The sequence below is a fragment of the Juglans regia genome, chromosome 1 (assembly GCF_001411555.2).
Source record: "Juglans regia cultivar Chandler chromosome 1, Walnut 2.0, whole genome shotgun sequence".
Lineage (NCBI taxonomy): Eukaryota > Viridiplantae > Streptophyta > Magnoliopsida > Fagales > Juglandaceae > Juglans > Juglans regia.
The window spans coordinates 29,962,314-29,989,186 of record NC_049901.1 but is presented as its reverse complement, the minus strand read 5'-3'; the positions used below and the strand labels follow the sequence as shown (position 1 = coordinate 29,989,186).

The window sequence follows — 26,873 nt, the reverse complement described above, 5'->3', positions numbered from 1 at the left end:
ACGATAGATCAAAAAGTGAATAGCGTTACTTTACTGCAGTTTGCGAGTATCTTGTCAGTTCCCACATTGATATTCTATACTTCTAATGAACGTTTGATAAATAAATCCAAAGTAGTAAACTATAAGCCTCCCAAGCTTTACTTTCCCTCGTTTCAAATATTTCCAACTTCAGATTAACAAAAACAACATCGTCTATGAACAAAGAAATTGAGCACTGATACATGGCTGTATACAAACCTGAAGATGATTATGATTACCTGTTCAAGCTGGTTTTGATTGGTGATTCTGGAGTGGGTAAATCTAATTTGCTCTCGAGGTTTACCAGGAACGAGTTTAATCTTGAATCCAAGTCTACTATTGGAGTAGAATTTGCCACCAAGAGTTTGAATATTGATGGGAAGGTCGTCAAGGCTCAGATTTGGGATACTGCTGGCCAAGAAAGGTGTGGGTTACCTTTTTTTTTCCCTCTCTGTATCAATATCTTGGATTTTTCCATGTGGGCTTTGAATAGGTTATCATGAAATTCATGGATTCATGATTCTTACTTGGAAGATTTTATACTTGTGCCTTGAGTTCCGATATCTATGTGTGAAACTTTATTGTACTAGTGAGAGCAAGAAATTTGATAGTTTCTGGTACATACGTTGCGGTTTTTATTTGGGTTTTGAGGCCAAGAAGGCTAATTCCTTCCTCTCAGAATTTTCTGCTTATAATAACACAGATTTGCATTTTTATGTGCAATCCAATAGGTTTTAGGCCAAGAAATTTCCTTCTTAGTATATATATTACCTTACTTAACCAACAAAAAAAGTATATATATTACCTTGATGTTTTTATTTTTGGGTTTGATTTTTTAAATGAAATCCGGGAGGCTTGTAAAGAAACATAATTCTGTTTCCCATGAACTAAAAATATATACAAAATAATAATAATAATAATAATAATAATAATAATAATAATAATAATCATATGAAGTGGATTATAATATTTTGTTTAATCATATGCGCTTGATCAATAAAATACCATGAGGCGCTTGTTCTTATGTTCGTTTGATATAATTAGTTTCTTCTGGAATTGTTGTGGGGAACTGTTTTTCCTCTTCGGACTGAACTATTGGCCTTTCAACTACTTGTATGCAGATGAGATAGCGCCTGAATTGTCTTTATCCCATCATTCTGTCCTCTAATTTCATTTCCCTTCAGCAAAATTAAGTTTTACTTTTGGTTCTTTTTTTTTTGATATGTAGTTTTACTTTTGGTTCTTACAGAAAGAAAGATGAGTTTGTTCGGATTTTTCTTTATAGATAGATCATTTAGAAGGTTGGGGTTTTCTAATGGATGGTAACTGTATTTGCTTGTCTGTTGGCTTCACAAATTCATCATGAAAGGCAAAACAACCTGATTGCAACTTATATGAGCTGAATAAATGGTTGCTGAGAGACTGAAAAGACCCTAGTCAGGGTTATTTGTCAAATGGTCATGACTATTGCAAGTGAGTGGCTGGAATATCAGATACAAATGAAGCTATTTGATATTTTTATGAGAAAATTTATCTGAAGATTAAATATTTACGTGTTGGAACTCTTGTTTGAACAACTGAGTTTAGTGATGCACTATGTCTACACTGCTTGTGTGGAACTTTTCCTAGAGTTTCAAACAATAAAGTTGCATAATGTAATGAAAAATGAGAAGTGTAATGGTAAGTTTTATTATTAAATGACTATTATCTCTTTCTTAAACACCCTTCCATAATGGTTCATTGGTTCAAGTACTGTGCGTGTTGTTTGGCCTGTAACTTCTCTCTGGCATTTCCAAAATGGTTGCCCATGGCCTATAACTTTTCAGATTTGGAGGTCTGCCATAGAATATTACTTGTTTATTTGTGAGATTACACGTCTTAAAAAGCATATGGATCCAGCCTATTGAGTTATTAAATTATATGGACTATTCACCATGGGGACTTTCTTATTGAGATCACACATCATCAAAAGGTAGGGATGCTAATAAATATGTGTTTCTGTGAGCTTGTTTGCATGCTAGTCGCGCTCATTTGATTAGCATAGAGATATAAATTACATATTTATATATATATATATATAAATATATATATATATATATATAAACACGCTATTTGAGCAATCACCAATTACTCATTTATGCATTCCAGCTTTCTATCCTCTTTATGTGACCGAATCCCTGTATCACTTCCCTATCTTTTAATAATATTTTCCTTTTTAATTTTCAAGGATAGGAAATTGTATTTACAAGTCTGGATTCGGTTAGTGCTGCCACAAGATATTCCCTCTTTGTTAGTAAATAACTGTCCATCAGAATCTTTAGGTGCTTGATAAGCTGTCCATCAGAATGTGTGAAATTACCATGGTAGTTCAGTTCAAAGCCCATCAGAACTTTCAGGTACTGTAAAGGAGAATCTTCCGCCGGCACAAAATATTACGTGTGCTTTGAAGTAGCCTCCTGAGCATCCCATTAAAGCACTTCAAGATGAACTAGGTCAGAATCCAGCTCCATCTCATTTGAAGGAGAGGGGGAGAGAGGCTGAGGTTGGGGGGTTTACTTTGAAGAAGAAATGGAAAAACATAGCAGATTAAGGTTCGATTACTACTATCCCTAATCATCGAGACATCATTACATTTAAAGCAGCTCCCCCAATGACTAGGGTTGTGTAGAAGGAAGTACAAGACTCATCAGCACCCTGGTTTGGCAAATTAATACTTTGAAGAAACTTTGTTCAAGTCAGAAAAATTACCTGTTAAATTGGGAGGGTTTTATGGAATAGAGGGAGCTTACTTGGGGTGTACACAGACTTCTAAATTTCCCTGGCTTAGCTATGTAAGAGCCATGGCTAAGCCAAGCTCAATCTGTTATTGGAAGAATAGCGTTTCCTAATCTGTCTCTGATGCGCACTCAGATGTTCTTTGTTTTGAATTCAAAATGGCTTGTTTAAGTGCAAACTTGATGTCAAGATAGAATTCTTTGTAGGAGTTGAATGAGTTAGCCGACAATTCTGTGCTATGTAAGTTCAATGTGGGAAAAAGCATTTTTGGTTTACATTACTGAGACCATGATGTGCATCTGGAAGAAAGGGTCAATGGACAAAATTAAGAGGATTTGAATCACGATCCTTAAAAACAGAATGTTTGCAGCTATTTGATATCCCCACAAATGTTGCTAGTATTGGTGCAATGATCACTACTATGTTTTTTTTTTTTTTTTTTGATAAGTTTAACAAATGATTGCAATTAGAGGGCATAAGAGGATGATATAAGTTTCTGATCCCATCAGCAGTGCCCCCCCCTGCCTATGCATTTTCTGCTCATTTTTCCTTATTATCACGTAGCTGAGTTTGTTATATGACTATCTACATTTTTCAATTGAAGCCTTCCACAGATGAGTTTTTTTGTATTTAATCATAATTACTTGATGATTTTGTTGGTATTTCTTCTTTTCACGTAAGCAGTAGTTGACTTTATATGCACATATGCTGCTACAATTGCAAATTAAATTTTTAAATTTGTCAATAGTGTGAGATATCCTTAATCTTTAGCCATTTTGATGTCTAGCTACCTTTTTTCATCAGTGGTGTGTATATGTGTCAATTAGTGGGCTTACAAATAGATTTTTTTTTTCCAATTATCACGCTATTAGAATGTTGATATTTAGTTTCCACCTTGATTGATTGCCCTCTTTCTATTTCATAGGTACCGCGCCATTACTAGTGCTTACTACCGAGGAGCTGTAGGTGCTCTGCTAGTGTATGATGTCACTAGGCATACAACATTTGAGAATGTCGGAAGGTGGTTGAAGGAGTTGAGAGAGCACACAGACCCTAACCTTGTTGTCATGCTGATTGGCAACAAGTCAGATCTTCGACACCTTGTGGCTGTTCCAACAGACAATGGAAAGTCATTTGCAGAGAGAGAGTCCCTCTACTTTATGGAAACTTCTGCATTGGATGCTACCAATGTGGAAAATGCTTTTACCGAAATCCTCACCCAGATATACCGGATTGTGAGCAGGAGGGCGATTGAGGTGGGTGATAATGCAAGTGCTTCCACTCTACCATCCAGAGGACAAACAATACATGTCAAAGAGGAATCAGTTCTAAAAAGAATCGGGTGCTGCTCAAACTAGGGGTTGGTACTTTCTAGCAGTTTACGGCAATTTTCAATTGTTCGTAGATTGATTACACATATAGTTTCTTGTTGAATAAAAGCTACTATGTCTGATAAATTGTTTGGAAATTTGCCTAAAAGGCTTCACGCATGAAGGTTGTGTTATGAACCTCGTTGTATATGTTGTTGTAAGGAAGGAGATGAGGAAATGGGATGGCTGCTGCTGTGTAATGGAATGATGTTTGTTGTTGTAATAAGGAATGTGGAGGAGATGAATTGTTACCATTGCAGTAATGAAACAGAGGGCACACAAGCTGTTTGATAAAAAGCTCAGAAGAGCCACTGATTCATAGCTACAGGTTCTTCGAGGGACCCAACCTCCATTACAGAAATGATCAACACAAATATATTCCAGATTTCAAGATGCCCTCCCACAAGGACTCCCCACTACATGTACTTGAGCCAACACCTCTAATTGACCATAACCAACTAAGCCCATGGGCCGCTAAACAGATTAACAACTCAATACAATAAAAAGTAACATTAATTTGGACGCCCATCAAGCTCGGCCCAATTTACTTGGGTTCATTACATTATCCACCCCTTCAAAAAATCTTGTCCTTAAGGTTGAAATATTGATGCAACTTCTTAGTATTGGTTCCAATTTAGCATTTCAGACTCAGCTTGCTTCTTCTCCACCCCTTGCCAATTAACAACTCAATACAATAAAAAGTAACATTAATTTGGACGCCCATCAAGCTCGGCCCAATTTACTTGGGTTCATTACATTATCCACCCCTTCAAAAAATCTTGTCCTTAAGGTTGAAATATTGATGCAACTTCTTAGTATTGGTTCCAATTTAGCATTTCAGACTCAGCTTGCTTCTTCTCCACCCCTTGCCAACAGCTACTCATGTCTTCATTGCCATAACAGGTTGTATATCCGTAAAGGATAGGTTAACTAAATATTATATGAACTGGATCTTTGTTTGCTGGAAGTTGATACCACTTGGCAGTTTTCTTTGCCTGTATCATTTGCATGTTAGATGACATCTGAAGTGAGCATTATATGAGGCGAGGTTACATATAACAACTATAAGACAATTTCTTGAATGAGATTTAGAAATTCTATTCATTAGTCACTATTCATTCCAATATCTCACACTTCAGCTTTTTATTTTTTTATTTTTCCTTCTTCGGTGTGAGATAGTGAATAGTGGCTGATGAAAATAATTTTTTCAAAAGAAAACTCTATATTTGGAGGTTTCTTTTGGTGCTAGATACGCACAGTAATAACATACAACTAGTCGTCAACTCGTGCATTACTTGAGAATGGGAAGCTTTAGATACTACATTCTCACCCACTTTTATCCGCCCATAATGATGGTGGTATTGCACATAAACCTCTGAAGGTTGGTCTTTTTTTAAAAAAAAAAAAAAGAAAAATTCAAGAATACTATAAAGGGTCACATTTTAACCAATGAGATAAAAGTGGGAAGTGAACGTGGTATGTGGCAACACTTGTAAGAATAATTGAAGCACAATGGTTAAAAGAGAAAGAAAGTCCAAGTAATTGAATTGGCCCGAATAATTATCCTGCCTGGTATGCTTGATATTTATAGATAGAGTGTTTACAATATGATAAGTATCATGATTACAAAAGAAAGATAAGATAAGATATGAATACAATTGTTCAAATATAATTAAATTTGTAACAGACAATTGATAGCTATCGTCTTTTGACACATGTTCTTCTATTGAGATATTGGTGAGTGTTGGGATTGATATGAGAGTTGGAACTAATATGATATTCTTAACATCCCCTGTCAAACTGATGGGAGATTCAATGACCATTAGTTTGTCTTTGATCAACAAGAATCTTGAAGAAGTGAGTCCCTTTGTAAAGACATCTGCTATCTGATCAGCAGTGGCTATGTACGGAGGGATGATATCTTTGTTAATCACTTTTTCTCTAATGAAATGATAATCAACCTCCACATGCTTAGTTTTAGCATGAAAAATAGGATTGGAGGCTAGTGCTAATGCTCCCATATTATTACACCACAGCTATGGAGTAGACTCAATTGAACACTGGAATTCTTTGGAAAGCATTCTTAACCAATATAACTCAGCTGTTGCAAAAGCCATAGCTCTATACTCTGCTTCTGTGCTAGATCTAGTTTGATGTGTTATTACTAAATAGGTGACGATTTACTAAGGGAACGTTTGGACACAGAGATGAGACATAATTTTTTGAAACTTCTCATAATTTTATTCTCAAATATCAATAAAACACAAAACACTTTTTAATTCAAATATTCAACTTTTTCATATAATCATTACCTAATTGTTATCTAAACGCAAAAACTAATAAAACTTCTATAAACTTAAAAAAAATAATATTAATAAATTTTATTCAAATAATTTGCTAACTTTATAATATTTTTATTCAATTTTTTCTTTCTCATTTTCTGAAACCCAATAAAATATCTTAAGAGAAACCTAAGAGAAATCATCCTTTAACACATGTTTAAACCTCAAATCTCGAAGCCAAGATTCTTTGGATCAATTGGTAACAATTTGGTTTCTCACTAAGATAACCAATGATCGAATCACCCCTTCCCCATGTAAAAAAAACAAAAAAAACCCCTCAAATCTCAAAATCGGGACTTGATCTAAGGTACCTTGCTTCCATTGTACTTCTGACCCTTAGAATATATCAAAGTAGCTAACTTTCCTCATAGATCTGAACCAAACAAATTATTTACAAGCCTAATCTGAGTCCTTACACTTCATACATCATCCATAACAATCCAACATCTAGGAGATCAACCGCAAATCAACAATATTTAATCACCAAGATACTAACTGAGGCATGTGTTAACTCTAGATGGTATTATAAACCCTAATACCTTAAATCTCACGTAAGAACCTTTCGTCCACATGACAAACTCCATTTCTAAGCTTATCAAAAATTTGAATTCATCATTGAAGACATAAAAATTCAATTTTTATTAAGCTTAGACTCAAACTAACAACACTAAACACATTGCTCCCAACCGAAACCTAGAGCCATCATAAACACCACAAATCGACTTCGTTCTTTCAAAAAATGCTTCCATTAGACCACTAACACAACCTCTTAATATCTATAAAGAAAATAAACAGAGAAAGATTACTCACATCTTGAAAACCTTGAAGAGGAGGCTCAGTTTGCACTGTTCTAACCAATAGCTCTTCGTTTTTACCATTTTTGTGTGATCTGCTCTTGATTTGAATGTGGTGCAGTTGAAGCTGTGTGTGTATGTGTGCGTGCACGCGTGTGTGAGTGAATAGAGAGAAAAAGAAGAGAAAAGCAAGGAACTAAGTGATTTTCTTGTGCCCCCCCTCAAAACAGAAGATAAGGAGGTGATTTTATACAAAGATTTGCCCCAACTCTCTTTCTCCCTTGCTTCAGCATTATTGCCAAGTGGATGGCCTTAGATTTTGGCTATTGCATGTAGGACAAGAGGCATATAGCAGAACTTTAACTGATGCATGTTGGACAAGTGGCGCATAGCTGAACTTTAGCTATGCATGTTGGACAAGTGGCGCCTAGCTGTAGTTTCCCATGACTCTATTAATAGCTCCTTCATAAATGCAATGCAATTCCCCACAAACTCCATTAATTACTCTTCATAAATGCTATGCAATTTCCTATGAGCTTCATTAATGTCGCTTCATAAATGCTATACAATTTTCCACGAGCTCCATTAATGACTCCTCATAAATGTTGTGCAATTTTTCACGAGTTTCATTAATGACTCTTCATAAATGCTATACAATTTCCAATGAGCTCCATTAATGACTTTTCATAAATGCTATACAATTTCCAATGAGCTCCATTAATGACTCTTCATAAATGCTCTATCAACCACCACCAAGTTTAAAATGCTTGTGTTATTGGGTGATGGTGGGCGGCAATATATGGAGAACCCTAGAGAGTAGATTTCGGCCATCTCCTTGACTTCCATTTCTCAAATCTTATCTAGCTTTCTTATGAAAATAAGTGAGATCTGACCTTAATAATCATACTGACCAAAAGCCCATAATCTTATTGGTGGCATGGGCGGCATGGCGTAGAAAATTAATGGGCAAGAGTGTGATTGCTAGCATGGCTTGACATAGGCGTGTATAGCCTCGTCTCCTTTGTTTGATTTCCAATCAATGCAACCAATAAATGAGGCTTTCTTCCCATAAAGTTAACTGGCCAGAAATGAATAAAAATCAGACAAAAAGAATCAATATGAGTGGTGAAAAGGGGCAACACACTAGACTAGGGTATGGGGAACCAAAATTTGAAAAGTGTTCTTGGACGGAATCCTCTTGCCAAGTGGCACTAGCCGAAACCCCCTAATGCTTTCTTCATGATTATCCTTTTGGGAAACCTAAGAGTTTCACATGAATATGATGCCAAGTGGCATGCTCTGCCATTTTTGAAACTTGTCTCTTACTAGGACATCATTGCTTCCTTGAAAATGTAAGAAACATCCATACATGGGTGCCATGTGGCATGTGCCATTTGTATGTCTGAAAACTCCCATGATTGCATCTTCTAGAATGTTGAATTCCCCATGCATACTTGCCAAGTGTGATGGCTGAATGCCTCTCCCTTTCTCTACATTATTCCCTCTCTTGGAAACTTGAAAGACTATGTTGCATGAGAGGACATGTGGCGCTCCCCATTAAGGCCGAAACCTAATGCCTCATCATCACAATATCCTTCTAGAAACCCTATTGCATGCTCGCCTAGTGGTATGACCGAAACTCTAATCTTCCTTCATCCATTTTGTGGTCTAGATACACTTCCTTTGTAACAGCCCGCTAGAAATTCATTGGCGGAATTTCTTTTGACTTTAGGACTCTCGTGAAAACCCCATAAATTTTTACGAATCGACCTATTGCATAGGTTTTAGTCTGTCAACATAGTCAGTGTTATCACTCACTATGCTGCTAGAAATATGAGTTTTATTTATTTGAGGTGGTTAGAAGTGTCAGAATGCATTATGGTCTACGCCATTAGACTCGGTGGATTATTTAGGATTTTATGGCACAATAGCCTATTTTCATAATTCCGGACGAAACGTCTGTTGAGAATTGTGAAATTATTTTTAGGGGCACTTCGAGGTTGAATTTCGGTATAATATTTTCACTGTAGGTTAATATGAATATTTAGGAATTTTTAGTACTAAGTTTATGATTCACTTTTTCGAAGTGAATAGTAACCTCGGTAAGCGCACCAATTGCAGTGTTTCGAAATCACAGTGTGGAATGTCCAAATTGGATTAGAGAAGTTTTATTTGGACACTTGGCAAGATCTTAGCCACACTTAGTGAATAATATTAGACACTTGGCACCATGAGGGATGTTTGTTGGATTTGAAGGAATCAAGGTGTGAGATTATGCCACTTAAGCAAAACGTTGTTTCATCTGCTCAACCAAATTGTGCCAGAACCAAAGAGGTTTTCAATCCTAGTGAAACCCTAAATGGTGGGAATCCAATTGAAAGCCTAAAAGCTTTGTTGAAATCAAAACCCTAAACGGTTTCCCCAAAACCCTAAAGTTGGCCTCTAAACCCTTTCTAATCCGATTTCTAGTATTGTGTTTAATCACTTGATTAAATCACTTCCACATGCTATTAATCCTTCAAATTTGTGTTAGAACATCATTATCCAACCTTGTTAACCTTGAAAAATTGATTGGACCAAGTGATATTGGATTTGGGCTTGATAGCAACCCAAACCCTCTTTAAACCCCAAATTTTAGGCCCATTCGGTTTAGGCCCTTTAAGGCCCACGAATTTGGTCACCATAGGATTGCTTCATGGCTAAGTTTTGTACCCCCACTTGGCTGGCCAGATCTGTACAAGAAGAGCCTAGAAGGTTCTTGAAAGACAAAGCAAAAGGGCCACCTCACTCTTTCACTCTCACACTCCACCTTGAGAAAAGATCTTGGTCTGATTTTTATGAGAAGAAAAGGCCAACACTCAACCATTCCTTCAGTCATATCACTTCCCATAGCTTGTGTAAGAAGCTCTTCAGTCCACTTCCCACGAAAAAGCAACTCTCCTTTACACTTTTCCTTCATAGAACACAAAAGACACTCTCGGACAGTTTTTCGTACCTCTTTTGAATGCCTGTTTCAAAGTTTTTGTAAGTGTTTCCTCGCAACGTTTCCTTCATTAAAGTTGTTTCTTTTGGAGTCTAGTTTACGTGGATATCTTATTTGTTCCATTTGGAGATCATTTGATTGGTAAAAAGTTGTTTAGACCCCAGAAAGGTCATTCTGGGCGATAAACTGGAGAGTGTGTTATATTTTGGAGTTTTTGACCAAGCTAATGAATAGATCTTGGTCCGAAATTTTTATGGAGTACTGTTAACATGTGTATATGATTATTGGTTGAGGATTTGTTGCATGATTAAAAGTTTTGGTGAAATATTTTCTTAGGTCTAGAAACTTAGAAACTGGAAGAGGAAAAACAGTTTCTGTTTTGAGAAAGTTTAAATCTTTTATGGTTTAATCTTATTCCAATGGCTTTGATATTTTTATTGGAAGATCCTAAGCATCTTATATACATGTTAGAATGTTATTTTGAAGATATTTGATGTTAGTTTCGAACATATGAAATTTTATGGAAGGAGATATTCGGTTAGGCCAAAGTGATGATGTTCTTGGCTAAATTTATGTTTTGGTTGATGTTTACCCATGTGATCTTGAGTTTGAAGCTTGGATCTGTTTTAGGACACCTTTTTGAACCATGTGATGTTTTGGTTTGAAGATCACTTCTTTATAAGTCATGGATCAAGAGGTTGATCAAAACAAGTTAGAAACAAAATTCTGTTTTGAACTTAGAAGAGAAACCAAAAAGTTCAAGTATGGTTTTAGTGATTTTGATGACTTTTGTTCATGATTCAAAACATGATTATTCTTAAGAATATGTTATGAGTGTAGTAGAAGAAAAATTTTGGTTTAATCATGAGTTTTGAGATTTGAAAGAATTACAACAAAAAGCAAAGGAAATAGCCTTTGTAAGTTTCGGCCATATAGAGTTTTGATGGTTGTGTTTAGTTTTAAATTTTTATGAATTGATATTTGAATTTAGGACAAAATTTACATAAGGTATGTAAATTTTGGTGATTTTTGAAGTTATGATGCAAAATCCTTAAGTTAGGGTTAAAATGGTCATTTTCTCATATGTAGAGGGTAAAATGGTAATTTTACTCGTTGATATTTTTCCATATTCCTAATTTGTTAGTGATTAAATTCTAATTTTTAGAAATCACTACTTTCAGTTTCTCGTGATCGCACTTGAGCTTTGTCTCGAAACGCGAAGATCGAGGTAAGTTAGCTTTTAACTTACTATCAATTTAATGTGTATGTATGATAAGTAAGGGAACTAAATTGTATGTATGCATGTTATCATATGTGCCATGCCAAGTCATTTCATATTTATCTATTACACAGAATTTATTCTGTCATGAATTATTCATCTGTTACACAAGATATTCTGTCACGTATTGCTATACATGCTATACACTGCAAGTATGTCATGTTAAGTTAAGTATGCCATCTATTACACGTATTTCTTGTCATATAATATTCATTGTCACATGTTACGCCACGTTAAGAAATGTTGTCTGTTATATGGTATGCCATGTTACGAAATGTTGCATGTTACATGTATGACATGTTATGAAATGTTCTCTGTTACATTTATGTCTCGAAGTATGTCATGTCTGTCGTCCTACGTTCATGTCACGTTATGTTACGTCAAGATTTCTGTCTTTTATGTCACGTTCATGTTACGTCACGTTACGAAATGTCATGTCTGCCAGTTAAGTCATTCATGTCAATCACGACCCTAAGCGCTAGGATGGGGTAATATCCTAGTGGAACTCCTTTGTTCACGCTGGAGTGTCTAAATAGGTGTGAAATTCCCTGGGTTGACGAAGTACAGTCAACAGGTTGCGAATGGGGCCTAATTAGCTGGTCACCGGAGCGCGCCAGGCACTAACGCCGATGGTGCCACACATTATGTTATGTGTGTCCACAGCAAGTGTGGCACAAACAGATAAGTCATGGGGCCACAACAACTGTGGAGCATGAAGTATGGGGCCACAACAACTGTGGAGCATACACTACGTGAGACACAGCAATTGTGACACGTAGAATACGTGGGGCCACAACAACTGTGGAGTACGTATTAACGCACTCACAGCTGGTATAGAAACCTGTGATGTGATGCGGTAATCGGCAGGGACACACGGCTCAAGGGGACCTGTGTAGCACCCATATGGTCACGTTAATGATTAAGTCTATTGAATAAGATTCCAAGTTCAAGTCATGTTTCACGTTATGTTATGTTCAAGTTTACGTTCACGCAATCATGGTAATCCCATGAGACAAGAATATGTTCCAAGTTCATGTTATGTTATGTTCACGTTTACGTTATGTTCCAAGTTCACATTTATGTTATGTCATGCTCAAGTTCAAGTTCAAATTATGCATGTTCACGTCCATGTTATGTTTCAAGTCACGTTCATGCTAAGCTTCAGTTTCAGTTTAAGTTATGCCAGTTATGTTATGTTGTATGTCAAGTTATGCTATGATTACTTACGATTTGATTATGCATTCATGCTTTTACTGCCATGCATGCATCATTAACCTGTGTGGAAGTTTCCTGTTAACTTGCTGAGATTTGTAATCAAATCTCACTGTGGTAGTCCCAACTACCATTCCCCCCGAATGGTAGATTTTGTTACAGGATCTGAAGGAGAATCGGGAATCGACCAACTGGAAATGGTCGACTAAGCGACGATGCGATGTAGGTGTTAATACAGTAGTTACCTCAGATTACTACTTGTATTTGTAGAGTTCAATCTCCATCACTCTTTTGATCACAACCATATGGATTAATATTGTGATCTCAGTTGTTTAGTATGTCATTATGTATGAAGTATGTTTTAAGTATTTGGGATATTTCGGTTTGGTGCATAGTATTGCTAAAAAGAAAAATTATCCGCTGCGAATATTGCATAATGCTAGATGCATGTTAGGAATATTGCATCTTATATGTCATGAACGGGGGCAGGTAACCTTGTGTTGCATGTCTCGACGCTTCAAATGTCCGTCCGATCCCAAGCGGAATTTGCGGGCGTCACATCCTTCATCCATTTTGTGGCCTAGATACAATGAACCTATAGAAAGTGACATGCATAGCGGCAGAGTAGTGTGGGTGGCGTGTGCCCTAGCAAAAATTGAACTCCATCTCTTCTTCTTCCATCATTAGAAACTTCTTGAAAACTCAAAAAGTCCCTTGCATGTGTGCCAAATGGCACCCTCTTCACTCTAGCCAAAAATGACTTCTTCCCGTCCTCATTGTGGCTTCGTTTTGAAGCTTTATTGCATGTTTGCTAAGTGGCAAACCCTTGACAAAACCAAAACTCACATTTCGTAGATGTCTCATGATTGTGGCCTTGGGAACTCAAACGGCCCCTTCTTGCTTGGCTCCAAGTGGCGCCTCCAACTTACACACAAAACCCTAATGGCTTTTCTCAAACCTGAACCCCTTTATGGTCGAAATTCAATAGACCTTGGGCCTTCTCTTGGGCTTGGGTGCCTATCCCACTAAGAAAAGATAAGGTCCACTTCACTCACATGGTTCTAGTATTCATAATCTATTGGGCTTAAGTCCACTTAGGTCAAAATAGAAATTAAGTCTTAACCTCAAGAACCTAACTTGGGTTGGGATGTTACATTCACAGAATTTTAAGACATTCCAAGTGTCCAAACGAAACCATATGATTGTAAAATGAGGAGTGTTACAAGAACAAAGAAATTTGACAAAAGTAAAATAACAAAGTAACATAGTTTAATGTGAAACGTTAGATCTACTTTAGAATAAAAGTTTAACTTTATAATATGACAAATAACGTCAACCCACGTTAGTTTGTGAGTTTACTTTTATAAAATCTCTTTACGGCTAAAGCATTTCTCTTGTTAAATAGTTTAAAATTCTGATTTTGCGTTTAGCATTGATATTATTCTTTATACATAATATTTCACATATGTATTAGATAATTGAATCCATTTAATTTCTATAAATAATTACTAAATCTTCAGTAAACATATATACTTGCATTGATAACATAGACTAAAATATATACCATATAACCAAATATAAAATTTTACACGTACACATTATATAACTTGCATCATGCATCCAAGTGTATGTGTATATAACATATTAGCTAACATTTAAAATGTGCATTATACATGTTTATATAACAAATAACACAACATATAGATAAGTGTGACTAAAGCATTATCATTAATTCACACTAATGAGCTCAAACGAGTCGAGTTGAATTTATACGAGTTTATTTATAAACAAAATCAATTCAGGCCTAATTTATACCAATTTAATGCATTTAATATTTGAATCAAAATTAGTGTTCACAAACAGTTGGTTTATTAAATAACCTGAATGAAAGCCGAGCTTGTACAAGTGGCATGAACAACTTGGTTCATTTATAGACTTAATAGTCTTCATCTTCACCAAGGTGTTCAAATTATACTAATCGAGACATTCTTAATAGGCTGTTAGTGAGAATTGTTGAATGCATCCATTAGGTGTCAGGTCTAGTGATTTCCATGGTTGACTTAAAGATCTCACCTGAATAACAAGCATTAGTATCATCAAGATTTCTTTTCTTTTCTTTGGGGGTAATTCTATATATAGTTGAATCATTAATTGTTAGTGAGAATATGAAAATTCCGTATTGATTTGTGAATAGTAGTGAGATTTGTAAATTGAAATTTATGAATAGTAGTGAGATGAGTTGAGATGAGATAATCTCAACACACCTCTCAATCCGAACCGACTCGAATATATGGCCATATTACAAATCATAAGCAACCATATATAATTTGTTTTCCATTTTTTTTTTTCGTTTAGTCAATTTTGTATACCATTCCAAAATGAATATCTATTTTACATGATTACACGAGGAATGGGAGTTGTCATGGTCTTGACTATAAAACCAATGGTAAATTAATTACATTCTGTAAATATATATGGGGTATAGTTATAATTCAGTGGCTAATTTTCCTCATCAGAGATTGCCTCCGGGAGTTTAAAGGTGGGAGGTTTATCAACACCCCTCCTTGAGTACTCCCTCCATCTTCGAGCTGCTGCGGCGGCTCTTTTTGCTCTCTCTTTCACTTCATCCTCTGCAACAACCATTAGTTAGCATTGAGTAACACTTACGAGCAGAGATGTACCCTCAAACAAATAGTAGATTTTACAAAACTAATGATATAGTTATACATACATGCATGCATGCATATTACATGAAATATTAATTCCAGAAGCTGCAAGCAGTTTACTTTGGTATGACTCAACTGTGATCAGTGACCTTAGCCCCTAATTCTCATTAGCCTCTATTTAGAATTTTATGACATAGTCCAACGAATTGCACATTGCTGATCAGGACTGAATTATCATAATGCAGAATCTAAAATTTGAAGGTACCATAATTCAAGCAATTCAAACTACAAGTGCAGAAAAACTATAAGAAAATCAAACAACATGAAGGCACATATAAAATCTTGTGGAAATTTTCAGAGCTTAACAAAGGATGAATAGCTATGATGATCATGTCATAGTAGTGTATGTCATTTCCCTGCTTCATCATTCGGTGCAGACCTTTCAATCATGACTGCCATAACTCTCCAATTAGTAATATCCAGAGACTGATTGGGCTCTACTTTTGGCTCTGAAGAAGGGTTGGGGTATCTTTGAGATGTTACCAAAAGAAAATTAGTTCGTTTCTCTCTTTTATTTCTCTCGTGGATAATTGAACTTCTAAATCTATGTAAATTTCAGTTTGTGGTAGAAAGTATCATATTCAACATTTTTTTTTCTGCATATTCTTGTCAGGTAGTAAATTGGCATCCACCAAAAATAAGGGGCAGTTAAAGAGGTAAGGGCCTTGGTCTTGGTGGTATGCTCCCTCCAGATCTAACGTTTGAATCCTCTTGAGTGCAAACAATTTCTAGAGGTCATAGGTCTGGGGAAACTTCCCCTTGAATTACCCGAGGTATACTTGCAGGAAACTCCTTGCCAAGGAAGGGTCTGTGCATCCTAGGGATTAGTTGGGACTTTGTTCTCGGACACCCGGTGCCAAAAAAAAAACCAAGAAGTTAAAACTTACTCTAAAGCCAAGGTAAGTATCAAGGAAACAGAACGATCACTAAAGAATGCAAACTCTTCTCCCCTTTACTGATCAAGGAAAGAGGAGAAGTTGGAAGAACAAGGAGAAGAAAATATTAAAAATGAATATAACGATATATGATGATTTTTTAAATAGCATGTATCCTGGAATATTCACTGATCAACAGGGGAAAAAGCTATAAGTTTCCTCAGAAAGATCAAATTTGGATTCATTGTACATAAGAGAAATATTTTGTGCTCTATAGTCAGATTTTATCAGTTATATATAACCTATTTACTCTCAGAAATTACTAGGATGATGGCAATAAAAACTTAAATAAAAACAAATAAACTATTGAACATAAAAACAGAACTGCTATTAAATAATTAGCCAGAATGGTTTTTATATGTCAGTCAACAAATTAGAAATCTCCTTTCACAGAATCCATCATACCTGAATTTTTGTAGTCCCTGGGCTTGCCCCATACATTGTTCCAGAATTGTTCACCTTGTCCAGAATCTTTCTGGTTCATCATTCTCAATTTAGCTTGTTGCTGCAATAAATTCAGGATTATCATTGTTATACCTATTAATCAAATAAAGAACTAATATGTGCACATCTATATACCCAAAAAAAATATTAGAAGAAAAAAAAAAGAATGCATGTAGGCTTTTAGATGTATAAACCACCGGACTTTCAAAAGTTCTATTTCCTAGGAAAAGGAGAAGTGAAGAAGCTGGCAATCCAAACAGAGCATTTATAAGCTTTTGATTTTTATTATTTAGAAAGAGCTTCGGGTATAACTTGGTGTGGTATAATTAAACTTTTCCATTCTTTTAGCTAGAATGTAATGCAAGAATTCCCAAGGCCATACGAGTCATGTCTGCTAAAGTACGTGCTTCAAATATTTTTTCGGTGATTCAAACTTGGTACATTTGATTGGAAGTTTTCTGACTCAATATCGCAAGGAAAAAAACTGAAAAAAGAAGACAACAATAATACAGTAAAAAATGGACAGGAAATTGTTTGGCTGATTCCAATCATTTGAACCAATCATCTCCTCCTTATATTTACTCTTCTGGTTATATGCAAAAAGCTTAATATGTTGAGTAGTGAATTTAATCAGTCAATCAAACATTCTAACAATCCCCTTCATGTGTAGAGTTAGAGTCTCCCTCAATGAATGGGGCTCTGCTCAATCCATCTCAACACGTGGGATTGACATCATGTCAAATCACTAATTGTTCTAAATGTTTTAATTTAATAGGAGTGAGTTTAATCACCTAATCAATATTTCCAGACCTTGTGGAAGCTGAGTTTAAATATAACTACAATGCAATGATGCACAAACTGTAAATTTAACTTCTAGCAGGAAAACTCTAATGATTTAGCTGAACTTTGCTTCATGACTGCCATATGAATCACAAATTGCTCGAACTGAGCTGGTCTGCATTTAGAAAGAATGTTTCCAAAGATGGTGTAAGGCAATCTATCCCAGGTGGTTCAACAATACAAAATGTAATAGATGATTGATACATTGTATAAGAAAACCTCAACATATACAACACCCCACATACACATACAAAGAAGAACAATTAACAAAACCTCAGCTTCGAATAAGATGAAAATGAAGTTAAAACAGTACATAAGACCCCCTTCGTTGAAGAAAGAAAGAAGAGTAAAAGAAAGACAAAACATATCAGAATATAAGAGTTTTTACCAAAACTTTTGCTTGCCTCTTTTCCCACCGACTGCTTGCCTGCCACAAAGACAGTAACAAATACACTGAACATAGGGTGGAAGTTGATTCTACTTCAACTGAGAGATCTTTTAAGAAGATGAACACCAAAAGGAGAGTTAATGGGGAAAAGTACTAAATCTAAATTAACTAGTTCAAAGTTCACCATAGAATGACCTGGCAATAACAGATCTCGATCAAGATACCTTTCTCTTACACAACTTTTCTATATTCCCCACTTGCTAAGTCTGCCCTTTCCTTCTATTTAATAAAAATTCCTTACAAAGGGAAAGAAAGAAAGGAAACTGTTTCAAGTTATACAACCAATTAGTTTCATGAATTCTGATGCTCGATCATCCCATTGTGGATAGCAAACCACTACAGCCTTTTTTCATTTTCCAAGCCATGTCGTGTTAGGATCCAGTTTACATTCTCTACAGTCTTGACCAGGTTATGTTAGTACTACAGTTATTTTGAGTTTGTAATTGACCCTTCTGCTAATGACTGTTTCGAGGCAGTCACCCTCCAGGAAGAGTAAGAACTAGAGAGAGAGAGAGATATAGAGAGAGAAGAAGAGAGGGAAATGGGCTGTATGAATTCCAGAGTTGGCCTCCTTCCCAGCTCGTGGTGTATTTATATGCATTAAAATGACAACGTTCTGTATACAATTACAACAATTCAACACATCACACCAAAAATGACGTCACTTCCTAACTACAATTCTGTATTTATTTCTGGTCAAACGGCAATGTTCCACTGATTACCTCTGACTTATATACAAAACGACACAAAATGACAGCACTCTTTTTAATGAAATGGCAACGCATCATTAAATCCTCAACTAACTAAACGGCCATCTTCCCCCTTTCATTCCTTCACATATCAGCTTCCACTCATCTGCCATTCACATCCACTCCAGCTCCCATCTCAGCCCATAACATACCCCTCCCCTTCAAAGCACCTTGCCCACAAGGTGAGGAAATTTATCATGAAGCTGCCAGTAGGATTCCTAAGTGGCATCACCCACTCCAGCTCCCTTCCAATGCACTAAAACTTCCACAACAGCTCTATTGTGAACCTTCCTGTGTCTATGCTGTAAAATACATTCAGGCTCTGGGACCAGCTCACCCTGAAGATCAACTGGTGGTAGTGTGGATAGAGGTGAAACATGCTGCCCCACTTTCTTTTTCAAGCAAGAAACATAAAAAATACAGGATGAAGTGAAGCATGCTGAGGAAGATCAAGTCTATAAGCAACCTGACCAATCCTATATTGATCTGAAATGGTCCAAAGAACTTTGGAGAAAGCTTGAAATTACGCCTAGCAACCAATGAATGCTGTTTGTAAGGCTGAAGCCTAAGATACACGCAATCTCCAACTGAAAATTTCCTTTCTGTCCTCTTCTTATCAGATTGAAACTTCATTCTTTCCTGAGCTGCTGACAGATTATGTTTTAAGGTGGCCAAAATCTGATCCCTGGTCTTCAATAATTCCACCACTGCCTAATTAGATGTCAGACCTAGTATATAATTCTGTAGCCTTGTAGGGGGTCTGCCATACACCGCCTCACAGGGTGTTAACTTCGTAGAACGACACAAAAAGACAAAACTCTATTTAATGAAAATGGCAACGTATCATTAAATCCCCAACTAACTAAACTGCCATCTTCCCCCCTTCATTCCTTCGCATATCAGCTTCCCACTCATCTGCCATTCACATCCACTCCAGCTCCCATCTCAGCCCATAGCATAGTAAGAGAATCCCCAAGGTAAGGTAAGAAAGACAGAGTTCTGGGTGTAATCAGGGTTAGGTTTTTAAGTGTGAAAGGCTGTTCTTGTAACTTCTTACGTCTCTTGACGAAATTTAAGCATTGTCTTACCCAATGGAGATAGACTGTGGCTGTAACTCTGAAACCACATAAAGCATCGGGCATTTCAAGTCTTATTCCGGATTTAGATATTTTATCTCTTCCGATTAAGTCTAAATCAAGTGTTTTCAAACCAGAGGAATGAAGTAAATCACATTTCTGTTAACAAAAGTCTTTGTGACATGTATGCCAATTTAACAAGAAGAACTCAGTAAACCTTTACAAGAATGACTTATAAATAACTACAACCAACTCAATTAAGTCCTAAATCCAACTAAATTAGAAAAGAACAAGAAAAAAAAATTCTTATTCTTGAAACTGATAACATTGTCCTGATAATTTTTTGATCGGTAACATTGTCCCAAAAATAACATTCTCACCATTCTGAAAACATCCACAGAGGCTGATCCCATTCCTGAAAGCATCAATGCAACCTGATGATCAATTAGGAAACCCAACATTCTTCAATTACTCAAATGACAAGAAAAAATGGTATAGCATTAATAACTTTTTGGTGAAAAAGAACATTAATTACATTCCCATCATAAATAAATAGCAAAAATTTTTCCTTGACAAGTCCTTTGGTTCAGTATCCTGGTGAAGCTATCAAATTTAAATACATAGAATGTTTCCATAGAAGGGAAGAGTCCAAGAGAATTTCTTGTTGGCACAACAAGTGACTGGAGAATTACCATGTACATAGAACATTCTAGCCAGTAAAATTTTGTTTAGGGGAATTCAATATATACTATAATTAGTAACAATGAAGTCCAACAGAAAAATTTGCCACTATAACCGTCAGCACAAAGCTCCTCCAGTGGCCAAGCCAAAATTTTGTCTATGGGAGCCAAACTTTTATATATTATGTAAAGAGTTATTCTATTCTCAAGCCGGTGTGTAGAGCACATCATTCACATCACTCAATTGGTAAGACTTGATTTGTAAGACTCAAATTTTAAAATCTCTCTTTCAAATCAAATTATGCCATCTTTACTAGGTATGTTATCCACACCAGCTTACAAATAAAATTTTTCTTATGTAAAAAATGCTATTTATAGTGACCAAAAAATTGATATTATAAACACATCATACAAATGATTTTAATGAAAATTCATCAGCTAAGTGGATAACTACTAACTAGTGCATGTTTACGATAGTGAATGATCATGAATTATTGATCATAGTTTTCCATCTTCAGCCAAAATACTCAATATTTCCTAGGGGTGAGCACCGACTGAATCGGAGTCGGTATTCCCTAAATCCGACTCCGATTCCGACTTTGTCGGAGTTTGACTCTGAACTCCGACTCTGACTTCCATAGGTTCCGATCCAATTCCGACTCAAATTTATCAGAGCAGAGTCAAATTTACAAATTGTAACTCGCTTTTGATGATGAAAAAAAAAAAGAGATCATAGCTCCGACTTGTCGTACTCGGAGCAGAGTCGGACTCGGAGTCTGATTTTCAGATTTTTGCTCAGCCCTAATATTTCCCTTCCAAGTTGTGTTGCAAAGGAGAGAAAACAAAGAAAATCAAGTGAGAGATTGAAGAAACTCAAGAGTGATGGAGAGAAATCATGCCTGGCAGGTCATAGAAAAACATATATTTTTCCATTTGGAAAATCTCGAGGTCAAACTGATAAAAAATCAATTCAGAATTGGGGCTAAATGTCTAATGATCGAGTAATTTTTCTTTTGTTAGATATTTTGGAGGGGATATAAACAGGTTGTTTTATTTTATTTTTTATTTTTGTGATGGGGGTGGGGGTGCAATGGTGAGGGGAAACTTGATTAAAACCTTCTTAAGGGAGACCATGCATTCTCTCTAGGTCCTCCACCGAACTCCTATAACCTTCAATGGCATGAAATATTACACGTAATGCCCAAAATCACAGCTCTTCATCACATTGCTAACTGGTATATTGAGTATTTATCAAAAAGTATCCAAAAAATTAGAAAAATGTGATATTTTGAAGTTTAAATTATTGATAGAAGAAGCTCGACAATTTCAAGGGAACCACATTCAAGATCACGGTTAACACAATCATTCAAGCAAAACTGAGCATCAAGTAATTGCACCTCACTGTGATCAGCAATTATAAATCATTTTTTTATACGAAAGTTAAAAATTCTAGTAATGAGGAAAAGAAGAATTGTCCAATTACACATGATGTGTACATGAGAAACACCAAATAAGTGAATCAAAAAACATGAAACTCAAGGATTAACTATTTATTAAATTCAAAGATCGGTTACAATTAAATTAAAATAAGTAAAAGAGGTTATATCAAGTGAATCAATTCAACAGTCACAATAAAATATGAACATAGAGATATAGTTATATAAGCATGAAACAGAAAGCAGAGTGTTACTGCAGGCTTACATTTACTCTTTCTACCCTGCGCATTTCATCTTCTAGCAAGGATAGTTGTGCAGCAGATGTCCAATGGATGCAATCAACTGGGCTGAAATACAGAAGATTTTTTTAATTGTTTGAACTCTTTCAACATGGCAATTTCCCAACATGAAACAAATACCATGATCATGATTAATTTCATAAATTCAAGATGTTAGATTGGAACTTTCTAGCAGCAGGATCAACAAGCGTGATAAATTGAACATTAGTGTGGAGATTTTTCCAAGTACTAATGTAACTTAACTCGTATGCTTGGTTCAACTGTGGTATATTGTCTAGTCACTTTCTAGTAAGCCTATATTTCTGAAGTACCTTTCAGCAAATTGCCAAAACACATTGATTATGCTGATGGTTTCAAGGACACTGGTTTAGCATCACCAAAATCGCAAGCACCCTTTACATCTCTCCTAGCTTTTAATAGAAGCTCCATACTTTCTTTTCTTTTCTTTCAATCATAGCAACTGAAATCTTTTAATCACACGATTTAAAAGTCAATGAAATGCATCATTTATGGCTTCAACCTTCGCATATAATTAAAGGGAATTACCCACCACATTTCCAATAATAATGAGAAGCTGGATACAGTGTAATGCATCTACAGCATAAAGTAGAAAATACTTTAGAGCCTTTAACTCTGGCTGTTAATGACGCTAGTTGATGTTAAAAAGGATAAATTTCAGTTTCACCTAGAGAGACAACAGATGCGAAGAAAAAGAAAATTAATTGAGTTTACATCATCAATACACTGATTAAATTTACTAAATCACTGGAAAAGGGTATCAAAGTCATTTGGACAGAAATATCAATGAAACACAAGACCTACCAACTATCAATGGCTTGTTGAACCAATTCAGGATTTCCACACTGGCTGTAGGCTCTGGCTCTCCCAAAGTCTTCCTCAATTGAAAAGACATCTGGGGCCACATTGGCACAATTTTTGCACCCTGTAAGAAAAAGAAGTGGAGACTTTTAACATTGACAATGGAAAAGGCAGTATATCCTCACCTCATATTTTTAGTTCTCTAGCAATACTGAAATTTTAATATTAATGGTCGTCTAATATAACTATGTACTAAAGCAGAACTAACATTTTTATAGTATTTTTGCTAAGAAATTACAATTATATGTTACTTCTCCATGTAGAGCTAAAAAGCAGAATAACATTTTGCTGCAATTGAATTTAAACAGTACAATTAGAAATAACATTTTGGAATCTTACCATAAAGATGGACAGCAGAAACCTACAAAGGTTCCCATTTATGAAGCTTTGAATCCCCTATATCTACGCTATTTGAAGAAAGAGCAGAATTAAGCCAGATACAGATCAAACTAAAGATATTAGGCATAACAAACATTTTGTTCTTTGTTTTGTTAGCATAGCCCTATTACTCCCCTCAGATGACAGCGTCAAAACCTACATGAGTTTTTTCCACTTGTAGTCAATACAAAAACCATTCTTGGTGAGTAATGGAAATTCTTTACTTCTCAAATATCAAAAGGAATACAAAGAGACGATGCTGACATAAAAAAGAAGGGGAATTGTGGATACTCTGGAGACATGGGGATACTTGGCTATAAAATCTTAATTTAACTAGGCATTCCAGAGAACTTAACAACTTTGTTGTTGTACAGCTAGAAGTCCATTGTACTGACATACCTATACAGCTAAATTCATCAACAAATGCATGATCCTTTGGGCAGGAATCATCTAGGAAAGGGTTGATCGCAGTCAATGCATAGCCATGAATTTCGTCATAAACCATGCGCTGCACAGGATCGCTAAGCACCTGCACTACAATAGTCCATTTATAGTAGAAGCACAACAATTGGTTTAACTCACATTCTCCTACAAGCTTAAAGCATTTCACATGAAATGAGAACCCACCGTATAGACCTCGTTTATGAACATGCAGAAATTTGTGGTCTCTGGATCGTTGCCACTCAAGTCTGGATGACAAGCTTTCATGCAATTGTAGTAAGCTTTCTTGATCTGGCCAGGTGTGGCATCTGGAAGCTAGTAAAATCAGGCCAAAGGGTTAGACACAACAAATGAAAGAAATGAATAGAACTGCAATATAATTATTACAGAAAAAAGCAGTACTCACAAACAAGCAAAGTCAACCTTAGGATTAACAAATTGATTGGCAATAAACATACACTCTTAAAAAACACAACCATAACTATTTCCATTAACTTATTCCCCATGCACAATCATTTCCCTCTGATTGAACAAGTTCAAATTCTTCTTTTTGTTTTCTATTTTTTTTTATGCTGCTTTATTATTGAATTTACATAATCTGACCCTCATGTGTCTTCAGTGATACAAAAAATATCCACATATGTCAGAATCCTAAAAAATAATTTCCAAATCATTTTCCGAGTTTTTTTTATATTATTTTGTGTCTAAAGTACCTAACACTTCAAAAGTTCAGATTTTCCCCTACAAAATACTTTCAAACTTATCTGAACTCTAACTGAGATTTACTTAGAGAGTAATGCTAGATATAGTCCTAGGATGTGCAAGTCTCGCATACTCCTTTTGAAAAAGGTGGGTTCCACAATAAAAATATGATTTTTTCATATGGATTCCAGATTTACCCACATTTTTCAAAGGAAGAGCGCAAGGCTTGCACATTCTAGACTGCAAATATCATTTCTCTTACCGAGATTATGTCCCTACCATTAGCTTCTATGCATTTAAATTGCATATATCGGCCCAAGCTTACGCTCCATACCACAAGCCTCATTGAAGATCCACTCAAAGGCCATAACGAATCATTGTCAGGTTGGATCGTCAAGTCAGGCCGCCACAACAATAAACCAGGCTCCACAAACCCAACACTAGCTAGGTGTCAATCAAGAAATGATATTTGCTCATAAATAACCTCGTTAAGATAAACATGCACATAAGGGTATCACTGGTATCCTTCAGTTTTTCTGCTTTCCAGAAATTTCAAGAATAAGAAGCCGAACATTATCATTTTTGTTCAACGCAAGTAAGAATATATTTATACATTTTTTATACATTTAAGAATTGAAGACTTGCTCTCTAACTTAATTAATATCCATTCAAATGATACAATCACAAGCAATTAATCATTTGTTTAGACTGTTACAACTGGAAAGTCCATATAACGGACACATACTGATTGAAGCCCACGTTCAGGATCCATAACATGCGTACCTAGTAACTCCCATGTCCTAGTAATTGACACATTTTGATTTGCAAAAAAAACTAACACATATTTTGGCTCAAAAACAATCAATACAAAAAAAAGTATCAACAATAAACTTTGTTTGGTTGCTGATAAAAGACAGGAAATTGAAACCAAACAGAACAAAATTGCGTGCACTACGTAGTCGTTGATTTAGGTTCCAAATAAAAAGAAAATTGAAAGAGTAACAACCCAAAAAATTTTCTAATGCTGTTACTTAATTGGAGCATATTTTTTGACCGACGATGAAAATCTTAAATCATAAAGTCCTGATTTACTTTTTCCTTCCCACATTTTTTCATGAAACAAACAAAACCGAATTCAGAAATTAATAGATTACCAGACCCAAAACCGCATAATAATCATCGGCGACGGCCTCGGTGGAAGCCGAGCCGTCAGTTGCAACCCTGAGTCTGCCAGTACCTCTTCTCTTGGCACCACGACCCACTACAGTCCAAGGAGTTCTGATCCTTTCTAACATGCGCCATGAACTTAATGAGCAAATATTCAACAATGGGTTTTGGAATTTCAGAGATTCTGTGCATACAGGAGAAAGCAGTTGAGCCATTATGAGCATGCGATTGAGTGAAACAGGGGAAGGTAGGAAGAGTGAGAAATTGATATGAACGATATTTTTTTTTTAAGTTAGTTTTCGTGGGTGGTTGCTGAATATTTGAAATATTTGTCCAAAAAAATTAAGAGAAGAAATATATGCGTGAGATGGTGTCAGTGCTGACATGGCAGTTTGAGAGCCAAAGGTTGTCCTTAAAATCTGGAGAAACCTAAGGTGAATCGTATTCTTGCTAGCATGGTACGCTGGCCGAAGCAAGCTTTGCAGCTTAGTTGCACGTGTCAGCTCGTGGATTATTGTTCCCTCACGCTCCAAGCAACCGCTTTTGCCTTTGCGTGACGAAAAAAACTACCAGCGCGGGAGAGATACCGTTCAAGAAATCTTTAGGAGTCCGAGTTGCTAAAAAAAACAAATTTTTAGGAGTTTTTGTTTTTTTTTAATTTTATTTGCTAAGAAATATAAGTTGAGAAAGGCGGTGGCTATTCTAAAGGTCGATTTACATTTTATGTATAGTATTAATGTCGTGTTTTGTAAATTTTTTGATTAGACTCTGACAATTCAAGTCTTCAAAAATGAGCTTGCAAAATATGGAGATAAGTGTAACTTGGAGAGGACGACCTTGGGGTCGAGTAACCTCTGATATCAAAGTCAGTAAATTTTTTTGAAGTTTGTAAATAAGTAA

General features: G+C 35.8%; 2 protein-coding genes across 2 annotated transcripts; one reads left to right on the top strand and one right to left on the bottom strand.

The window, feature by feature from the left end:
- Nucleotides 1-4,414, top strand: LOC109019310 (ras-related protein Rab11D). The gene is made up of 2 exons (XM_019001578.2): nucleotides 1-442; nucleotides 3,719-4,414. The coding sequence occupies exons 1-2, from the start codon at nucleotides 222-224 to the stop codon at nucleotides 4,149-4,151; spliced, it is 654 nt and encodes a 217-aa protein (XP_018857123.1). The 5' UTR covers nucleotides 1-221; the 3' UTR covers nucleotides 4,152-4,414.
- A 10,650-nt stretch (nucleotides 4,415-15,064) lies between these two features.
- Nucleotides 15,065-26,438, bottom strand: LOC109019299 (chaperone protein dnaJ C76, chloroplastic). The gene is made up of 9 exons (XM_019001572.2): nucleotides 25,961-26,438; nucleotides 24,291-24,419; nucleotides 24,063-24,192; nucleotides 23,229-23,349; nucleotides 22,373-22,454; nucleotides 20,372-20,425; nucleotides 18,107-18,145; nucleotides 16,840-16,939; nucleotides 15,065-15,403 (listed from the first exon to the last, which is right to left on the bottom strand). Exons 1-9 carry the CDS (start codon nucleotides 26,195-26,197, stop codon nucleotides 15,273-15,275), a joined length of 1,023 nt encoding a protein of 340 aa, XP_018857117.1. The 5' UTR covers nucleotides 26,198-26,438; the 3' UTR covers nucleotides 15,065-15,272.
- Nucleotides 26,439-26,873: the final 435 nt, after the last annotated feature.